General features: G+C 40.4%; 1 protein-coding gene, 1 long non-coding RNA gene and 1 pseudogene across 3 annotated transcripts in view; all 3 read left to right on the forward strand.

Annotated features, from left to right (window-relative positions):
* The first annotated feature begins 1,349 nt into the window (after nucleotides 1–1,349).
* On the forward strand, nucleotides 1,350–5,522 carry LOC131521307 (uncharacterized). Its single transcript, XR_009266258.1, has 5 exons — nucleotides 1,350–1,388; nucleotides 2,925–3,133; nucleotides 4,185–4,276; nucleotides 4,569–4,689; nucleotides 5,288–5,522. It is a non-coding gene; the product is annotated as an uncharacterized LOC131521307 (long non-coding RNA).
* Nucleotides 5,523–7,744: 2,222 nt separating this feature from the next.
* LOC131521695 (uncharacterized) lies at nucleotides 7,745–20,516 on the forward strand (annotated as a pseudogene).
* atp1a3b (ATPase Na+/K+ transporting subunit alpha 3b) overlaps nucleotides 20,307–21,048 on the forward strand; it is a 29,501-nt gene continuing 28,759 nt past the window's right edge. The window contains exons 1-2 of one of the 2 annotated variants that reach the window (XM_058745896.1): nucleotides 20,307–20,635; nucleotides 20,728–20,792. In XM_058745896.1, the coding sequence (XP_058601879.1) occupies nucleotides 20,787–20,792 (6 nt within the window). In that variant the 5' untranslated portion in view covers nucleotides 20,307–20,635; nucleotides 20,728–20,786. Of the gene's footprint in view, nucleotides 20,793–21,048 lie in introns of both variants that reach the window. The other variant, XM_058745897.1, reaches the window with a different exon arrangement.

Consider the following 21,048-nt stretch of genomic DNA (forward strand, 5'->3'; position numbering starts at 1 on the left):
AAGACATACAAGACCACTGATAATCTCCTCGATCTGGGGCTCCACGCAAGATCTCACCCGTGGGGTCAAAATGATCACAAGAACTGTGAGCAAAAATCCCAGAACCACACGGGGGGACCTAGTGAATGACCTGCAGAGAGCTGGGACCAAAGTAACAAAGGCTACCATCAGTAACACACTGCGCCGCCAGGGACTCAAATCCTGCAGTGCCAGACGTGTCCCCCTGCTTAAGCCAGTACATGTCCGGCCCGTCTGAAATTTGCTAGAGAGCATTTGGATGATCCAGAAGAGGATTGGGAGAATGTCATATAGTCAGATGAAACCAAAATAGAACCTTTTGGTAAAAACTCAACTTGTCGTGTTTGGAGGAGAAAGAATGCTGAGTTGCATCCAAAGAACACCATGGGGTGCATGCAGCATGGGGCATGGGGGTGGAAACATCATGCTTTGGGGCTGTTTTTCTGCAAAGGGACCAGGACGACTGATCCGTGTAAACGAAAGAATGAATGGGGCCATGTATCGTGAGATTTTGAGTGAAAACCTCCTTCCATCAGCAAGGGCATTGAAGATGAAACGTGGCTGGGTCTTTCAGCATGACAATGATCCCAAACACACCACCCGGCAACGAAGGAGTGGCTTCAGAAGAAGCATTTCAAGGTCCTGGAGTGGCCTAGCCAGTCTCCAGATCTCAACCCCATCGAAAATCTTTGAGGGAGTTGAAAGTCCGTGTTGCCCAGCGACAGCCCCAAAACATTACTGCTCTAGAGGAGATCTGCATGGAGGAATGGGCCAAAATACCAGCAACAGTGTGTGAAAACCTTGTGAAGACTTACAGAAAACGTTTGACCTCTGTCATTGCCAACAAAGGGTATATAACAAAGTATTGAGATGAAATTTTGTTATTGACCAAATACTTACTTTCCACCATAATTTGCAAATAAATTCTTTAAAAATCCTACAATGTGATTTTCTGGATTTTTTTTTTCTTCTCATTTTGTCTCTCATAGTTGAGGTATACCTATGATGAAAATTACAGGCATCTCTCATCTTTTTAAGTGGGATAACTTGCACAATTGGTGGCTGACTAAATACTTTTTTGCCCCACTGTACCAGTAGGCACTCAGTTACAGCCAGCCCAGGATAAATAAATACAACCTCATTTCATGCTCCAGAAGTATCTAAACGAACAGATACAACAACATCATCATCAACAACAAGAATGTCCTCACTGTATAATGCACAATAACAACAATATATTCACTGCACAGTCAGTCTTCTACGCTGTGGCGTGTTAAAATCACACCACAGGAGGGCGCGCGCTCACAGAAAAACATCACCTGTCTGCAGGCATTTAATACTGAACACGGATTACAGTTGCTTGCTTACAGGTAAACACATTTACTACAACCTAAAGTTATTCAAAACTGTCGTCAGATTGTGCACTAATATAGAACGAGTACCCTGCGGGCAGTCAGCAGTCTTTCCTACTGTCTAAAATCGTAAAGTACAGAGTAATTTTCTTTACAGCTATTTTCTTTGCTTAAAATGGGCAAAATCGCTTAGGAACAAAAATAAAAGCAAGACACGTGATTTACAGTTACTGATAAACTGCAAATGTAACAGACAGAGAATTTGTAGAGAATTGATTATTAGCCTAATTATAGGCAGCTGTTAGGATGTGGCGAAATACTGGATGCCTTGTCAGTTCCTAGCTTTTCCATCAGCTCCTTCAGCACTGCTCTGTGTGTTCATTTTACTGACTGCAATTGAAGACAGAGGATGTGAGCTGCTGGACTGAAAGGTGCCCAGAGCTCTAGAAATTCCCCTGGGCCCTCACACCCTACCCCCTGATCCACAGACACCCTCAGAAGAACACAAATAATTAAAGATCATAGAGTAAACTTCCATTCCATTGAAAACCCTGAGGAATACATTTTTGAAATCCATCATCTAATATTAAAGGGATAGTTCACCCAAAATGAAAATTCTATCATTAATAACTCACTCTTATGTCGTTCCAAACCCTTCAGAACACAAATTAAGATATTTTTAATGAAATTTGAGATTTTTCTGACCCTGACAGCAAAGCAACTGAAATGTTCAAGGCCCAGAAAGGTAGTAAGGACATCGTTAAAATAGTCCATGTGACATTTGCGGTTCAACCATAATTTTATGAAGCTATGAGAATACTTTTTGTTTGTAAAAAAAATTAATTACCACTTTATTCAACAATTATTCTCCCCCGAATAACCATCTACCACCATGCTGCTGACGTAGGACAGGCATGAGCTGCGCCTTGTTTACATGCAGAGGAAAGCACACGCATGCGTCATGATACTCTCCATAACGGCAGTAGATGGTTACTGGGGGGAGAAGAACTGTTGAAGAAAGTCATTATTTTTGTTTTCTTTGCGCACAAAAAGTATTCTTGTAGCTTCATAACATTACAGTTGAACTACTGATGTCACATGGACTATTTTAACAATGTCCTTACTACCTCTCTGGGCCTCGAATATGTCAGTTGCATTGCTGTCAGGGTCAAAAAGCTCTCAGATTTCCTCAAAAATATCTTAATTTGTATTCCGAAGATGAATGAAGGTCTTACAGGTTTGGAACGACATGAGGGTGAGTTATTAATTACAGAATTTAAATTTTTGGGTGAACTATCCCTTTAAGATAGGCTACATAAGGTGTACATAAGATACATAAGGTGTATACAGTGGGGTCCTAAAGTCTGGGACCACAACTCAAAATGCTTTTATTTTGCGTTTTTCTAATTTAATTGAAAACATCAGATTATTTAATTTTATATTATTAGAATAAAAAGTTGAAATTGAAAACTTCTGACCAGAGGACTTTTGGACCTCACAGTAGCTTTCTTCATCTTATCACCTGACATAAAGTCTCATGTCGTACATTGGCAGACTGTTGCAAGAAACCGCTGATGAACTCGACATCCCCAAATAATCCAAAATGTTCCCGCTGAGGCCCTGGCTGCGGGTTGCCCAGGGACAGCTGTTGCTAGGCAACCAATGACATCACCACAGCAACAATTCTCAGCCTCATCAGAAGACAGACAGAAAGTGTGAGAGCAGCAGAGAGAAGGACGAAGTGTCTGGTTCTGAACCGTGTGGTGGGTTGGTTTGTCATTAATTTGACAGCTGTGTTCTGGATTTAGAGCTGCCCTCGGAACAAAAAATTGAGCTTATTATTACAGAGAAACCAAGGAAGGAGCAGCCTTTGAATTTAACAGAAGTTGATGTTTCTTTAAATATGGGCACTTTGAGTCTTTTCTTTTAGAAGAAAAAAAAACAAATACTATTAGTATTACTAGTTATTTAACTTTGAACAGTGTATAATATATAGACTGTACAGTATATAACATTTCCATCACATTTAAAAGTTTTGTTATGGAAATGGTGTTTGAACATATATATTTTTTCAAATAAAATCAAAAACTTATTTTTGCTAAGGCTAATTTCCTAGCTAGCAATGTATACTTAGAACCAACAGTAAGTAATATTTTCTCAGCTTGATTGGAACTGGAAATATAGATAACAAATATAAAAAAATAATTTAAATAAAATAAATAGTGAAATTCAATTTGATTTATTTTGTTTTTCATTTTGTAGACATTTCACCTCAAGCATACTGCTGACTCACTTTTCAAAATACTTTATTAAGGGCAAGACTGTTGGTTATAGTTATGTTGTTATATTATTGTTGTTTTGAAATTATAGGTCTGGGTAAAATATGCATATATAAATAAAAGGGATTTTAAAAGTAGCCAAAATAAATGACAAAGACATTGTGAAACATTATTTTATTTAATGTGACCTGCATAAGAAATCTGTTTGATTTAATAAAAATCAACCCCCTGGACATAAAAGTGTCCATAGTTTAAGAAACACCCAGATAAATGATTCCGTTTCACAGACAATCATTCATTTAGGATCTGTGCGCTTGATACTGAAGGCCTCAGGAACATCCTCCTCTCCTCAACTAAGCTGTCTAAAAATAAATGAGAAGAGAGGAGGATGAGCAGGCGGAGAGGACGGAAGGATAAAAGAAGGAGGTTAAAGAGGGTGCAGGTGGAGTACACTTCCCTCTGATCCTTCCTTGCTCTCTGCCAATCACAGTCAAATGTGTTCTTATTAGCATGTGTCTCTGCTTTGCTCATACAGTCTGATGGACAAACTCCACTCCTCCCTTCCTGTCTGTAACCATGTGTCTGACTATGATGAGCATGGCAGCATGTGCACTGTTGTCATGGCTGGTGAGTAAAGACTGTTTCAAAGTAGAGTAGAGTACACTCAACATACATAATCGGTAACACAACTATGTTGCTAAAAGTCAACATGAAATGACATTCGCAACACATTTTCGTTTGTAATGTGATGTATTTTGAAGTGAACAACTAAAAATATAGGGCGGGACTTGATTTTATCCACCGGGAGTTGATTGGATTGTGAAATGTGGGCGTATCGTACTGGAATGCACCCAAACCTGAATGTCTAAATAGCTATTTGGCTATTATTTAACATTACCAAATAACTTGCATGGCCTAGGTGATGTCATCAGAATAGAGGCGGAGCAAGTTGTTCCATTTTCATTATTGATTGTGAAGATAAATACATTTTGTCTTTGGAATTTCATGATGAACTGACGAAGTCTTCACTATAACACCAGGTATGTGCTTTAGGAAAGTAGGATTGATGTGCATGCCATGTTGACAAATGATTGATAAAATGTTGTGTAACCATTTTACAGTTTATGTTTTAAAATACACTGGATGATGAGGACTGAAAAGCATTCGGAGATAACCAGGACTCTGGGATCGTAGTGCAGATTACACCTCGTATTACTGATGCCGCACAGTCCAGTACTAATCTGTCACGATTTGAGAGGGATAAGCTCAGATATGACGTCGAATGAGCTTTGGAAACCATCTACAGTGATAGAAATATTTAGGAACTAATTATTACTGTGGGATAGCACCAGAAAAATTAACTTAAAAAATACATCTTTATAACAAGTTAGCAATATTGTGTTTTTTTTGTTTGTTTTTTTTTACCCCATTTGCAAATAGTTTTTCTTATTTTAAACATGTCCTTCACAAAATTTTGTTCACAGCAAGTAAAAAATGCCAGTAATTAAAAAAATCTAGTTATCTAGATAGATAGACTTGTATATAATTTTTAAAAATGTGTTCGAGAACAGCCAAATTTGCCCATATATATTTGCAAAACATGGCACAAATACTGATTAAGAAAATTATTGTTTTCAGACATTTTACATGGGCTCTTGGGTGCATTGATGGCACATAGCAAATCATACTGTACCAAGATAAATGGGACACCCTGCGATCCTGTGAACTTTTTATGGCTGTGTGTGGGTGAAGGCCACAAGACTGAGACTGAGAGTACACCATTTGCGAACAAATCCACCGTCTGTTTGAGACCCAGACATTGCTGCTAAATAAAGTTTCATAAATACAGAGTCTGCTCTCTGTTCAGTGACACGTCTGTAAGTCAAATCACACCTATTAAAATTTTAAGTGTGTGATAAGTTGCGATAACACAGGCCTGGCTGTGCATGTGCATGTTAAATAAACACAGTAGCTCTGTTCCAAAACCAGGCTTCTTCGCTGCTTCCTACGGCAGCAACCTAACAGAAATGTAACCTCATAAGTGACTGATTTGGAATGCTCTACATAGGCAGCAACTATACTTGTCATATTAATAGCTCTGTGCACCCAAGGCACTCTTAATTCGCCTCACAATTAATTTCAACACAGAAGACATGAGAGAAACTATGTGATAAGTGATCTGTATAGCAAATGATAATAACTCCACAGTATTTGAAGCTACCAGGCCCGCTTTACTACTTTTGAGACTACTTGTTTCTTGCTAAGAGGATGATATTCCTGTCATGTGACTGTAGACCCCCTATAGTGCTCTGTGTGTGTGATAAGTAATAGTCGCTGTGATTAGACAGATTGTTTAAGGTGCTTAGTGGACAGGATCTCTTATTCTCTGTATGTGGATTAAAGTAGAGGCCTTCTGTCACCCAGAATCATTTACTGAAGGTCTCTCTCTTTTTACATTGTTTTTGGTTCACCTCTGACCCTGAGGCGGGCAGGTTCTTCCGGACTAGAGGAGGAGAAGACGAAAGAGGAGACGGAGGAGGACCTCTGAACAGAATGGTGAGTGAGAGAGAAAGGAGTGGGGGTATTTTACTAGAATTCAGTCACATGGTAGATAGTGAGAACCATTCAGATTCATTGTCTGGAAAAGAGCAACTGGAACATTCTGCTTAACGTCTTATTTTGGGGCCTACGGAAGAATAAAGTCATACAGGTTTGGAAAGACATGATGTTGAATAAATAATGACAGAATTTTCATTTTGGGTGGACTGTTATAAAAAATATTTTTAGAACTATCAGACAATAATATAATTTGATAATATAATTGGCACAATGGCATATAAGACATTTGAATACTTTTGTGTGGTTGTCTTAAGACACTGTAAATCGTAGAGGATTGGGTTTTGTCCACCTGCTCATGTGAATTCGGGCCCACATGGCTCATTGTTACTGGTGAGATAACCACATAATTAGTCAGCACTCATGAGATCACACTGGATCCGCTTTTGTTCCCTCCCTCGTGCTTTCTGCTCTGCTGAAAAGAGCAGCGCTGCTGGTCACCAGCATATGTTGTGATTTGGGTGCCAGTGTGCTGATGTCCCCTCCAGGATTCTTAAAGTCATTTATTAGGAGGTATATTACATTGTGGTTCTGTTCACTTCATGATTCTGGTTCCACAGGATGCCTATGCTGGTAAAAGGGCCAAAGCAGCACAAAACCAATATAAATTAGCCTGAGCCAGAATGGTCTAACATGTTCTTCACAACAGGGAAAAGGAAGTTCTCATTGTGAACTATATCCCACTCCAGATTTTGGACCTGTTTTAATTATGTGTATTAGAGTAGCAATTATAATAGAAGCTACTTTGCATTAACATTTGGCAATATTAAGTAACTGTAGACTGATTTGATACATTTAGGTCTTTAACATTAACTGCTTATGTAAAATTAAAAATATTAAGGAAAAGCATTTTCATTTCAGCATCATTTTTATTAGGCAAATTCATTTAATGGCAGCCTCTGACATAAGAAAAAGTTAATAATGAGAAATACAAATGTCTTATGTGTGTGTGTGTATGTGGCATTCCCTACATTATTGGGACCAAATGTCTCCTTGTGGGACATTTCCAGTAAATGATGTAAGGTAGTCTATGTAGCCTTGTGGGGACATTTTTAGTCCCAATGAGGAAACAAGCAAATAATACAGAATGATCTTTTTTTGAAAATCTAAAATAGCAGAAAGTTTTGTGTGAGGGGCAGAGTTAGGGTATAAAACATAGAAACTCAATGTATGTGTGTGTGTGTGTAAAAGAGAGCATATATATTTATACAGTATCTCACAGAAGTGAGTACACCCCTCACATATTTGTAAATATTTTATTATATCTTTTCATGTGACAACACTGAAGAAATGACACTTTGCTACAATGTAAAGTAGTGAATGTACAGCTTGTATAACAGTGTAAATTTGCTGTCCCCTCAACCACTGGCCACAAAAGTGAGTACACCCTTAAGTGAAAATGTCCAAATTGGGCCCAATTAGCCATTTTCTCTCCCCGGTGTCATATGACTCGTTAGTGTTACAATGTCTCAGGTGTGAATGAGGAGAAGGTGTGTTAAATTCGGTGTTATCGCTCTCACTCTCTCATACTGGTCACTGGAAGTTCAACATGGCACCTCAAGGCAAAGAACTCTCTGAGGATCTGAAAAAAAAAATTGTTGCTCTACATAAAGATGGCGTAGGGCAGGCTATAAGAAGATTGCCAAGACCCTGAAACTGAGCTGCAGCACGGTGGCCAAGACCATACAGCGGTTTAACAGGACAGGTTGCACTCAGAACAGGCCTCGCCATGATCGACCAAAGAAGTTGAGTGCACTTGCTCAGCGTCATATCCAGAGGTTGTGTTTGGGAAATAGACGTATGAGTGCTGCCAGCATTGCTGCAGAGGTTGAAGGTGTGGAAGGTCAGCCTGTCAGTGCTCAGACCGTACGCCGCACACTGCATCAAATTGGTCTGCATGGCTGTTGTCCAAGAAGGAAGCCTCTTCTAAAGATGATGCACAAGAAAGCCCACAAACAGTTTGCTGAAGACAAGCAGACTAAGGACATGGATTACTGGAACCATGTCCTGTGGTTTGATGTGACCAAGAAAAACTTATTTGGTTCAGATGGTGTCAAGCGTGTGTGGCGGCAACCAGGTGAGGAGTACAAAGACAAGTGTGTCTGGCCTATAGTCAAGCATGGTGGTGGGAGTGTCATGGTCTGGGGCTGCATGAGTACTGCCGGCACTGGGGAGCTACAGTTCATTGAGGGAACCATGAATGCCAACATGTACTGCGACATACTGAAGCAGAAGATGATGCCCTCCCTTCGGAGACTGGGCCGCAGGGCGGTATTCCAACATAATAACGACCCCAAACACACCTCCAAGACGACCACTGCCTTGCTAAAGGAGCTGAGGGTAAAGGTGATGGACTGGCCAAGCATGTCTCCAGACCTAAACCCTATTGAGCATCTGTGGGGCATCCTCAAACGGAAGGTGGAGGAGCGCAAGGTCTCTAACATCCACCAGCTCCATGATGTCGTCATGGAGGAGTGGAAGAGGACTCCAGCAGCAACCTGTGAAGCTCTGGTGAACTCCATGCCCAAGAGGGTTAAGGCAGTGCTGGAAAATAATGGTGGCCACACAAATTGGGGAGAAGCCGAATATTCACCAGAAGAGACGGACAGCAGCTCGTAAGTGTTGCGATACTTAGTCATAGATCTGTTGTTTAAATTATTTACTTGCTGTTGGGAAGGAATACTTTCGTTTCCCTTCTATTTCTATTCTGCATTTTCGTTGAGGTTTCGTTGTTTGATTGCACTTTCTGTTAATTATAATAATTTGCACCTCGGCTAAGAAGGAACCTGGATCATTTTCAGTGCTCCTTGCTAGCGAAGTGTTAGTTTCGTCTTGAGTTATTTGCACAAGGCTATTGGCTGGGCCAATCAGAAGCCGGCCACAGCTGTTTTCACGGTAGTGTGTTAGGCTGTATTTATCAGAGGTCCGAGCGCTGACGCGGAAGCATCAGCGGAAGCGTTCAGCCTCCTCGTGTGAAGACAGACGAGGGTAAAGACCATCGACTTTTCCTGCGCGACTTTAACCGAGCAACGACACCGAGCGACACACTTAAGTATCTTTTCTTTTTTCCCCCTTCCCTTACACACTCTCCGTTTCCATCCTCTTTCCTGCCACCTCTATCATGTGTTTCCAAACTATTCGGTTCTCTCTCAACCACGCCTAACGTCCCACGCAGACGGCAACGTAATCCTGCTAACCTGCGCCTTATCTCTACCTCCTTCACTACACCTCTTTCCTTCTCTGTGGGTCTCTGGAATTGTCAGTCAGCTGTCAACAAAGCTGACTTCATTTCTGCTTTTCTTTAAAATCCACGCTCAGCATCTTGGGCTTGACTGAGACCTGGATTCGTCCAGAAGACTCAGCAACCCCAGCTGCTCTCTACTAATCTCTCTTTCTCTCACACCCCCGGCAAGTTGGCGGGTGGAGGCACTGGTCTGCTCATTTCTAACAATTGGAAATACTCAACCCGCTCTTCCCTATGCAATTACAACTCATTTGAATCTCATGCCATTACTGTATCAGCTCCGATAAAACTCCAGATCGTGGTCATTTACCGTCCCCTAGCCAAATTCTAGCCACCTTCCTAGAGGAGCTGGACGGGCTGCTGTCCTCTTCGTGGAGGATGGCACTCCACTCCTAGTCTTTGGTGATTTCAACATTCACCTAGACAAGCCTTATGCTACAGACTTCCATGCACTCCTAGCTTCGTTTGATCTCAAACGCCTTACCACTACTAGCACGCACAAATCAGGCAACCAACTTGACTTAATTTACACACGCAATTGTACTGCAGATAACATTCTGGTACAACCGCTACATACTGGACCATTTCTTCATTACATTTACATTACACTTTGCTTCTCCTGTGCCACCAACCCCTACCAGTTACTTTTAGACGAAACCTGCGCTCCCTTTCTCCTTCCCATCTTTCCTCTGTGGTATCCTCCTCTCTTCCTTCACCCACCCATTTCTCATCTCTGGATGTAAACGCAGCTACTGAGACTTTATGCTCTACCTTAACCTCTTGTCTAGACGACATTTGTCCTCTCTCCTCTAGGCCCGCACGGGCTGCTCCTTCCAACCCCTGGTTATCCGAGGTTCTTCGTGAACATCGGACTACACTCAGAGCGGCAGAGAGAAAATGGCGCAAATCAAACGATCTGTCGGACCTCAGTAGGTACCAGTCTATGCTCACATCCTTCTCTGCTAAAGTCCACACTGCCAAATCCTCACATTTCCGCAACAAGATCGACAGCGCTCCAGACATGCGTAATCTCTTCAGAACATTTAATTCCCTCCTCTGTCCCCCTCCACCTCCTCCCTCCACCTCTATTACAGCTGATGACTTTGCCACTTTCTTTACAGACAAAACTAGATCAATCAGTGGTCAGTTTTCACCTCCACGCACACAGGACCCTCACCCTACCACATCCACTGCTAAAACTCCCATCTTTTCTTTCTGTCCACTCACTGAAGCTGAAGTATCCAAGCTTCTCCTCTCCAACCATCCTACAACATGTCCTCTTGACCCAATCCCCTCACACCTTCTCCAAGCAATCTCACCCACACTCTTACCTGCACTCACACACATCATCAACACATCCCTACTCACAGGTAACTTCCCCATTGCGTTCAAGCAGGCTCGGGTAACCCCACTGCTCAAAAAACCTACATTAAACACTTCTCTTATAGAAAACTACAGACCTGTCTCTCTCCTTCCGCTCATAGCGAAAACACTTGAACGAGTTGTCTTCAACCAAGTCTCACTGTTTCTTTCACAGAACGACAAACTGGATGCTAAACAGTCAGGTTTCAGGAGGGGCCATTCAACTGAGACTGCGCTTCTCTCGGTCACTGAAGCCCTGCGAATTGCAAAAGCCCATTCCAAATCATCAGTCCTCATTCTGCTGGACCTATCTGCCGCTTTTGACACTGTCAATCATCAGATACTCCTGTCCACCCTCTCATCACTGGGCATCTCTGGCATTCCACTTCGCTGGTTTGAATCCTATCTCACTGGTAGGTCTTTCAGGGTGGCCTGGGAGGTGAGGTATCCAAAGCACATACACTGGTCACTGGGGTTCCTCAGGGATCAGTTCTTGGACCCTCCTCTTCTCCACATACACTACATCACTGGGTCCCATCATACAGGCACATGGATTCTCATACCATTGCTACGCTGATGACACACAGCTCTACCTCTCTTTTCAACCAGATGATCCAACGGTAACTGCAAGGATCTCAGGTTGCCTGGCGGACATCTCGGCATGGATGAAAGAACATCACCTGCAGCTCAACCTGGCAAAGACTGAGCTTCTTGTCCTCCCTGCCACTCCGACTCTACAGCATGACTTCACGATCCAGTTAGGTTCATCAACAATAACCCCATCAACTTCGGTCAGAAATCTTGGTGTAATCTTTGATGATCAGCTGACCTTCAAAGACCACATTACAAAACTGCTCGATCTTGCAGGTTTGCACTATATAACATCAGAAAGATCAGGCCCTTTCTGACAGAGCATGCTGCACAACTTCTTGTCCAGGCCCTTGTCATTTCTAGGCTGGACTATTGCAATGCTCTTCTGGCTGGACTTCCGTCTAATACAGTCAAACCTCTACAAATGATTCAGAATGCAGCGGCACGACTGGTCTTCAACGAGCCCAAAAGAGCCCATGTTACACCTCTCTTTATCTCCTTGCACTGGCAACCAATCACGGCTCGCATCAAGTTCAAGACACTGATGCTTGCATATAGAACAACCACTGGCTCAGCACCCGTTTACTTGCACTCTCTATTAACAAACTACATCCCTCCAGAAATCTGAGATCTGCTAGTAAGCGGCGCCTCGTGATACCATCACAGAGAGGCGCAAAATCACTCTCTAGATCATTCTCATTCACCATTCCTGGCTGGTGGAACGATCTTCCCACCTCTATCCGGAATGCTGGATCCCTGTCAATCTTCAAGCAATAACTGAAAACTCATCTCTTTCGACAGCACTTGACTTCATCCTAAACTTAAAAAAAAAAAAAAAAAAAAAAATTATCTTTACTTATTCCTTCCTTTGGTAGTTTGTATTTATTTGAACAATGTCTGAGACTTGGTGTTGCAAGCACTTCGTATGTCTGATTGCCTCTTCAAGATTAATCGCTCGATGTATTCCCCAATTGTAAGTCGCTTTGGATAAAAGCGTCTGCTAAATGACTAAATGTAAATGTAAATGTAAATTATTGACACTTTAGGCCTAATTTATACATTTTCACTTAGGGGTGTACTCACTTTTATGGCCAGCGGTTTAGACATTAATGGCTGTGTGTTGAGTTATTTTGAGGGGACAGCAAATTTACACTGTTATACAAGCTGTACACTCACTACTTTACATTGTAGCAAAGTGTCATTTCTTCAGTGTTGTCACATGAAAAGATATAATAAAATATTTACAAAAATGTGAGGGGTGTACTCACTTCTGTGAGATACTGTATATATATATATATATATATATATATATATATATACTGGAAATTGCCATTGACTTTGTCCTTAGTAAGAGGATTTGATCTTGTGTTGTATGGACATTTCCTACTATGTTGCAGTAAATTATTAGGCTCTCTGTCTTGAATGCCAGATGCATGTGTTTATGATATGGTCTTTCCTTAGACATGCATTCACTACAGGTTGATTCAGAATGTCGTACTGCTTTTGAAAGAATCAATGTGTAAATATTTTCTCAATTTATGAGCCTGGAACTTGTATGTATGAATCAGTGTGTTAGTGTGTGTGTGAAGCATAAATAGCATGACTAACAGATGTGGAGGAGGGGCTGTGACGTCATGCTGCTATTTATAGACTACCGTACATCATGTATTTTCTGCTTGTGCGTATTTTGGGGTTGTATGGGGGCTATCACAAAGACAGGATTAAGTTGAAGGAAAAATCTCCTCATCAAATTCATCACGCAACACTTTACACACACTTCTACCCAGATAAAGAAGCCTACAGAGATTACACTATACACTAATATTAAATTGTAAGGTGCATATGTGTTGATATACAGTATTTGAGTACAATAAAATGCCCTTAGAACAGGTGTGAAACACACACATACATGCTGCCAAATCTGGCAACCAAAATTATTCTGATTTGATATTTTGTGCTTGCGTATGTGCGTCTTTTATGCTTTTTTTTATATGCAATACAGAGAGAGAAACAGAGGGAAAAATGATGATGTGTCTAAAATCTAGCCACAGCACTTTTTCAAACTAATGGGGCAAAAGTGACATTATATTCAGTGGAGTGTATCTGTACACCTTGTACTTCATAATAATAAGGAAAAACCTTTATCATAAGCAATGATCAATGAGCTACTGAACCGTGTATGAGTACACACGTGCATGTGTTCTTTATCACAACAGAATTCATTGTCAACACAGCAGTTTCAGATAGTGCTAAATTCTAGCCTAATGCTAATAAAACCTGAGAACCTGCACCTGGAAAACAAGCATGGGGTATCTGTTTTCTCCTCTCCTCCTTCTCCATTCAGCTGACTGTCTGAGATACAAAAAATAACAAAGACTGAATCTCCTCTCCTGCAGCTTTCAGAAAACCTATAAGGTTTTGAGTCAATTCATTTTTCATTTGAGTGTTCATAACCTAGTTCAAATCTTAAATATTAACATATTTTTTCTTACTAAAAATAAAATCTGACATCATCATCATCCTACATTAGGCTGTTTAATAGCTTTGCAACTACCCCATATATTAATTAGGGGCAGTCATGGCCTAGTGGATAGAGAGTCAAACTTGTAACCCAAAGGTCGTGGGTTTGAGTCTCAGGTCTGGCAGGGATTGTAGGTGGGGGGAGTGAATGTCCAGCGCTCCCTCCACCCTCAATACCATGACTGAGGTGAGACCCATGAGCAAGGCACCGAACCCCCGTCACGTCCTTTCCCTTCCCTTTCCTTTTCCTTCCTTCCTTTCCTATATTATGACAACATGCCCCACTATTTGTCCCTTAAATGGACAGCTCACCCAAAAATGAAAATTCTGTCATTAATTACTCACATTCATGTCGCTCCAAACCCGCAAGACCTTCATTCATCTTCGTAACACAAATTAAGATATTTTTGATAAAATCTGAGAACTTTCTGACCCTGCATAAACAGAAATGGCCACGAAAGGCCCATAAACAATGTGCATCAAATACTGACATGGAAGAGAAGAAATTGTTGAATAAAGTCGTTATCTTTTTTTAAATTTATTTTTTGCACACAGAAAGTATTCTCGTAAATTAATAAATTAATAAAATTATGGTTAATCCACTGATGTCACATGGACTATTTTAATGATGTCCTTACTACTTCTCTGGGCCTTGAATGTGTCAGTTCCTTTGCTGTCTATGGAGGGTCAGAAAGCTCTCGGATTGCATCAAAAATGTCTTAATTTGTGTTCCAAAGATGAATGAAGGTTTCACAGGTTTAGAACGACATGAGGGCAAGTAACATAATTTTCATTTTTAGGTGAACTATCCCTTTACAGATCAACCTGTATCTTCTTTTATGTGCTGTAATGGTGGACATGTTCAAGGGGTTTTTGTAGCTAAGACTTTAAAGTGTCAGCAGAAACAGACTTTCTAAAATAAACACATCCTGAGACATATTCACTGGAGTAAACAGCAAGTAACACACTGACTTAAATGTAAAAAATGTATTCCAAAAATGTATTTACAACTGTAAAAAAATCTATTTTTGAGTGCAGCCCCAGGGTTCTGTATACAGAATAGTACACATTTGATTTATGAACAGACCTTTTTATGTCAGATTAAAAGTTTTAATAGCTGACTGACACATTAAGTGTGTCTGTGGCACAGGACATATAAAGAGTTTATTGTTAGCTCAAAAGCCTTGAGGATTTGGAGTCACATTTTACACAAAGGCCTGACAGAAACAAAGAGTGCTACGTTTAATCTGAACTTGATTGCTTGTTTTAAAACCCTTGGCTCGAAACCTCTCTCATCCCCCCATCCTCTCTTTTTTCCTCTCTTTCTCCCTCTTTTATGTCTGTCCTCCTCTCCTTAATCCTGGTCTATTCCTATCTTGTCCTCTACTCCTTTCAGGGAAGTCATTATGCAACGAGGACACATGGTGTGCGGTCACTTTAATCTGGAGGGGGATGACGTCTGAGCGTGTGTGTAGCAGAGACCTCTGTGCTCTTAATACTCCAGCTGTCTCTGTATGTCACATTCGTTATCTCTAATTCATTTCACATCTCTGTGAACTGACATGCAGTTTTGATTCCCGATGTACATGATGCTGTGACCTTCACTCCTCACTTCACCCTTATACCCCGCAAGGTTGTTTCCAAGGACACCCTACTCTTACTGTTTGGCCTTCTGATTGGCTGTCTACCTCTTAAAGCAAAAGTGGCCCAGTAAGCATATGACCTTCTGAATCGAGCACTGTAACCTCACGCTCCCGCAGCATCACGACAGACTGCAGAGTCAGCAGTCATGCCATCGTAGCATCAGAGCTGTGTAGTTACTTAAGATGCTCCCTTGTAAAAAAAAAAAAAAGCACATCGCTCCTGGGAGAGAATGTTCTGTTCTCTGTCAAGCAGCACAAAACCATGTTCATATGATTAATTGGCTCAGAATACAGCTGCTGCACTCAGATATACCCACACTTTCTTCCTGTTGTCAGTTTACATTAAGGAAACTTATTTGGGGAACTTCCTGCCACCTTTAGATTCACTGTTTGTCTCTGACAGTGTGACTATAGTCAGAGTTTTGACCTAGTTTAGACTCTAATGTGAGTGATTAGATTAAGTAACATTCCTGATCTAAACATTCTGTAATCTCTCTCTCACTCTCTCGCTCTGTGTGTGTGTGTGTATACTGTGTATATATAGAGAGTGAGTGAGAGAGAGAGAGAGAGAAATTCCACCGCCAAAATAATGTTTTATGCTAATAAAGGCTGCATTTATTTGATCAAAAATATTATTATAACTTAAAACATGGCTAACATTAATGTTGTTTTCATAATGTTTTAATACATTTAGAAATGTAATTTATTCCTGTGATGGAAAGGCTAAATTTTCAGCACCACTACTCCAGTCTTCATTGTCACACACACATATATATATATATATATATTAATATATTATTTACATAGTAATGTATTTGATGAGACATTTACAGCTTGAACCTAACTATAAGCATTTGCATTTTGGGTTAGATGCTAATTGCATTGCTTTGACACTGTACTTATTCTCATCAAAGGTCATTCCTTCACTCTCCTGTCTATACTGGTCACTTCAGAGATCTTCAATTTAAAAGCAGATTTGAGATTATGAGGGATTCGGTTCTCACACGCAGGAATTAGCAGCAGTTCTCACGCTACTTCACACAGTGATGTAACTGTCTCAGATTAAAATGAGGGTTTCTTTGACTGTCTCCCTCTCTTCCTCAATCCCCCATTTTCTGAGTCAGCATTGTGACTAAGAGATAAGATCACCTGACCGCTGTTGCTGTGGAGACGGAGATTTTTTCCCCTTCTACTTCTCTCTGCAGCAAGGGGGGGATGCTGCCAAAGGTTAAAGAAGGATAGAGCATACATGGTGTCAGCCATTTTGATTCTTTAAAAATTCTGAAAAAACTTTATCAGTAATGTGCCACAGACAATGCTGCCTGCATAAGCCTTAAGGGGCTTCAACTGGGTCATACGGTTGATTAAAACATAAATGGTGTATCAAATGTTGCCAAAAGCAATTTAGTTAACTTTTTGTGCTTTTCAGAAGACAAGATAAAGCTAAATACCAGTGTTCTGTATACATACATAAACACTGATTTACAGGTTTTCTTTTCAAAGCAAATAATATGGGTGTCGTAGCAAGTTTAACCAATGATACCCCCATATTTCAGAATCACTTTCCATTGCAAATCAACCCAATGGACCTATATAGGCTGCTGTATGTGTGTGTGTGTGCTAAATATGTTTATACAGGAGTCAATGATTTAATCTAGTTTTTGTTTCTTCTGTGGCTGACATTGAGTATACAGGTGCTGGTCATATAATTAGAATATCATCAAAAAGTTGATTTAATTCACTAATTCCATTCAAAAAGTGAAACTTGTATATTATATTCATTCATTACACACAGACTGATATATTTCAAATGTTTATTTCTTTTAATTTTGATGATTAGAGCTTACAGCTCATGAAAGTCAAAAATCAGTATCTCAAAATATTAGAATATTACTTAAGACCAATACAAAGAAAGGATTTTTAGAAATCTTGGCCAACTGAAAAGTATGACAATGAAAAGTATGAGCATGTACAGCACTCAATACTTAGTTGGCGCTCCTTTTGCCTGAATTACTGCAGCAATGCGGCGTGGCATGGAGTCGATCAGTCTGTGGCACTGCTCAGGTGTTATGAGAGCCCAGGTTGCTCTGATAGTGGCCTTCAGCTCTTCTGCATTGTTGGGTCTGGTGTCTCTCATCTTCCTCTTGACAATACTCCACAGATTCTCTATGGGGTTCAGGTCAGGCGAGTTTGCTGGCCAATCAAGCACAGTAACACTATGGTCATTGAACCAGCTTTTGGTACCTTTGGCAGTGTGGGCAGGTGCCAAGTCCTGCTGGAAAATGAAATCAGCATCTCCATAAAGCTTGTCAACAGAAGGAAGCATGAAGTGCTCTAAAATCTCCTGGTAGATGGCTGCGTTGACTGTGGACTTCAGAAAACACAGTGGACCAACACCAGCAGATGACATGGCAGCCCAAATCATCACTGACTGTGGAAACTTCACACTGGACTTCAAGCAACATGGATTCTGTGCCTCTCCACTCTTCCTTCAGACTCTGGGACCTTGATTTCCAAATGAAATGTAAAATTTACTTTCATCTGAAAAGAGGACTTTGGACCACTGAGCAACGGTCCAGTTCTTTTTCTCCACAGCCCAGCTAAGACGCTTCTGACGTTGTCTCTGGTTCAGAAGTGGCTTGGAAGCCCTTTTCCTGAAGACGTCTGAGCGTGGTGACTCTTGATGCACTGACTCCAGCTTCAGTTCTCTCCTTGTGAAGCTCTCACAAGTGTTTGAATCAGCTTTGCTTGACTGTATTCTCAAGCTTGCGGTCATCCCTGTTGCTTGTGCACCTTTTCCTACCCAAATTCTTCCTTCCAGTCAACTTTGCATTTAATATGCTTTGATACAGCACTCTGTAAACAGCCACACCTTTCAGTAATGACCTTCTGTGACTTACCCTCTTTGTGGAGGGTGTCAATGTTCGTCTTCTGGATCATTGCCAAGTCAGCAGTCTTCCCCATTATTGTGGTTTCAAAGAACAAGAGATACCCAGAATTTATACTGTAGGGATGGTCATTTATTCAAACTCAAATGTAAATATTCTAATATTTTGAGATACTGATTTTTGACTTTCATGAGCTGTAAGCTCTAATCATCAAAATTAAAAGAAATAAACATTTGAAATATATCAGTCTGTGTGTAATGAATGAATATAATATACAAGTTTCACTTTTTGAATGGAATTAGTGAAATAAATCAACTTTTTGATGATATTCTAATTATATGACCAGCACCTGTATACTTTTAAACCCTATATGTTTACTAACAAGTAATTGAACACCAAAAACTGTAGTTATTGTAATGAGCTGTGTGAATTTTGTTTATGTTGGTCATATGTTTAGAGTATGTCTTACTGCACTGGAAGACTATGTCATGCACATTAGTAGTGAAGGATCTGTAGATGGTGGGTCTGACTAAGATGAAGGTCAAGCAGCCAGCAAGATGCTATTGAGCATCTGTCATTTTTGGCAACTTTGGTGTCTGGAGTACAAGGTGTTTCCTGTATCCAGACACCGTAGCATAGCTGTGATAAAAACTCTCAGTCTATTATACATGACCTGATATTTATGCACATGTTTTCTTTAACACGTGAAATCTTATGTCCTTTATAAGAGACAATACTTAAAGGGCATGTGTTATTTTAAGGTAACAGCATGTGTTTGCTTTGTAAGCTTCACCTTTCCAGGGTCACTGAGTCTGAGGTCACATTTTGATTCATTCTTTCCATCTTCCTCTCTTTCTAATGAACTTGTGGCATTTTGTGTGCAGTCATCTGTTCTGTTTCAATGTACTGTAAATCAGCTACTCTTATCATCGGTTATCATGTTCATCATACTGTATTCCTGGATGCTGCTAATACATATCATTGGAGAAATACAATTCAGATTTACAAAGATAGATGAAGTTAACTAAGGTGGTCGGTATAGGAAAGTAAAGAAAAAAGAAGTGAACAGAATGAAGTATGTATAAATGTATATGTATAAAATTAAGCTTAGCATATTTGCCATAGGTGATGCATTAGTCATTCTTAAGAAGCTACAAAAATCTTTCATTATTCCAGAGTGAAATAAAAAATACAATACAGACATGCACCACAAATAATGAATAGATCAAAACTGGTGCATTAAAATCAATCTGATAACTGCAGAATCACAATAAATTATAATAGGTATACATAAAACAGAATATATATATTTAAAAAAACTTGCTAAGATCTTACAGTATTAAAGTATGAATGGACAGTTTTTAACATAGGCCTACTGAATAGTGTGTTTAAGGCCTACTGCAGTGATGGCTAAGACTGCAGATGTGTTCACATTCTCTGACAAATTTAATACATGTATAATAAAATACACAGAAACAACAATAACCAAACACGTTTACAATACATTAATCATGCAAGCACACCGATTATGACTTAGCTCTTTCTTAGTCCATTTTATCAAAAAAGAGATTTTCTCAGAGCACACGATGATGCTGTGCGACTGTCACCTTTGGAATTCTGCAGTACCGCAGGAGGAGCTTTGGCCGCTTCCTATTGGTAACTTGTACCTGCTGCCTGCGCGTTGATTGGACAGATGACACGTCGATATTAAGGCGTGCGTGCGTCTATAGGCTGAGAGTGTAAATGTGGGCGTTTCTCGTGAGGTACTTGTTTATGAGGTCGGTCAGATGAAGAAGCGCATCTCTCACATCCACCGGCGCTTCTTTCCAGGCGGAGTGGTGCGGCAGCTGGCGGTGCCGCGGAGGGACATCAGACCATACAAAAGGCAGCAGTGCGGCTTTCTTAGTTTTGCCGGCTTTATCGCAACTACCAAGAGCAGTGCACGAGACCGGCATCCCTGCGAAATGCACTGCCTCAGCGTCGAATTTCATTTGAAAATTTAGTTTGTCTAATCTGGACAAAGTTTTCAATTTAATTAACTTAATGTTGCAACGAATAGCTTAACTTCTTTTATACCTTGACGTGAAAGTAGCCTATACGCGCATTAGGTCCCTCAGCCGAGGTAAAGCACTGAAACAAAGTTTTTAAAGCAAGTATAATTGTTCGTTTTTCTTAAGATCCTTTTTGATGACTGACATTCTCTCTTCGTGAAAGGCTGTCACTCTCTCCATCGCTCTCATATTACCTGAAGAGAACGGACTGACTGCGCAACCATGGGGGTAAGACATCTCTATTTTACTGCATCATAGCAAATAGAAGAGAATTAAAACGTTTCCAATGAATTTTAATTTATTAAGCAAACTTTAAATGCTGCAAAATGCAGCGTCATGCGTGGAGTGTCAGAATGACATTGACTTAGGTAGGCTATATGCGGATTGCGAGACTGCGACAAACAGACGGGACAGGACGTTCTGGAAACACACGCTACAAATGATACTTTACTAATCTGAAATCGTTATTATAGGCTATGGATGG

This window comes from Onychostoma macrolepis, chromosome 16, assembly GCF_012432095.1.
Source record: "Onychostoma macrolepis isolate SWU-2019 chromosome 16, ASM1243209v1, whole genome shotgun sequence".
Classification (NCBI taxonomy): domain Eukaryota; kingdom Metazoa; phylum Chordata; class Actinopteri; order Cypriniformes; family Cyprinidae; genus Onychostoma; species Onychostoma macrolepis.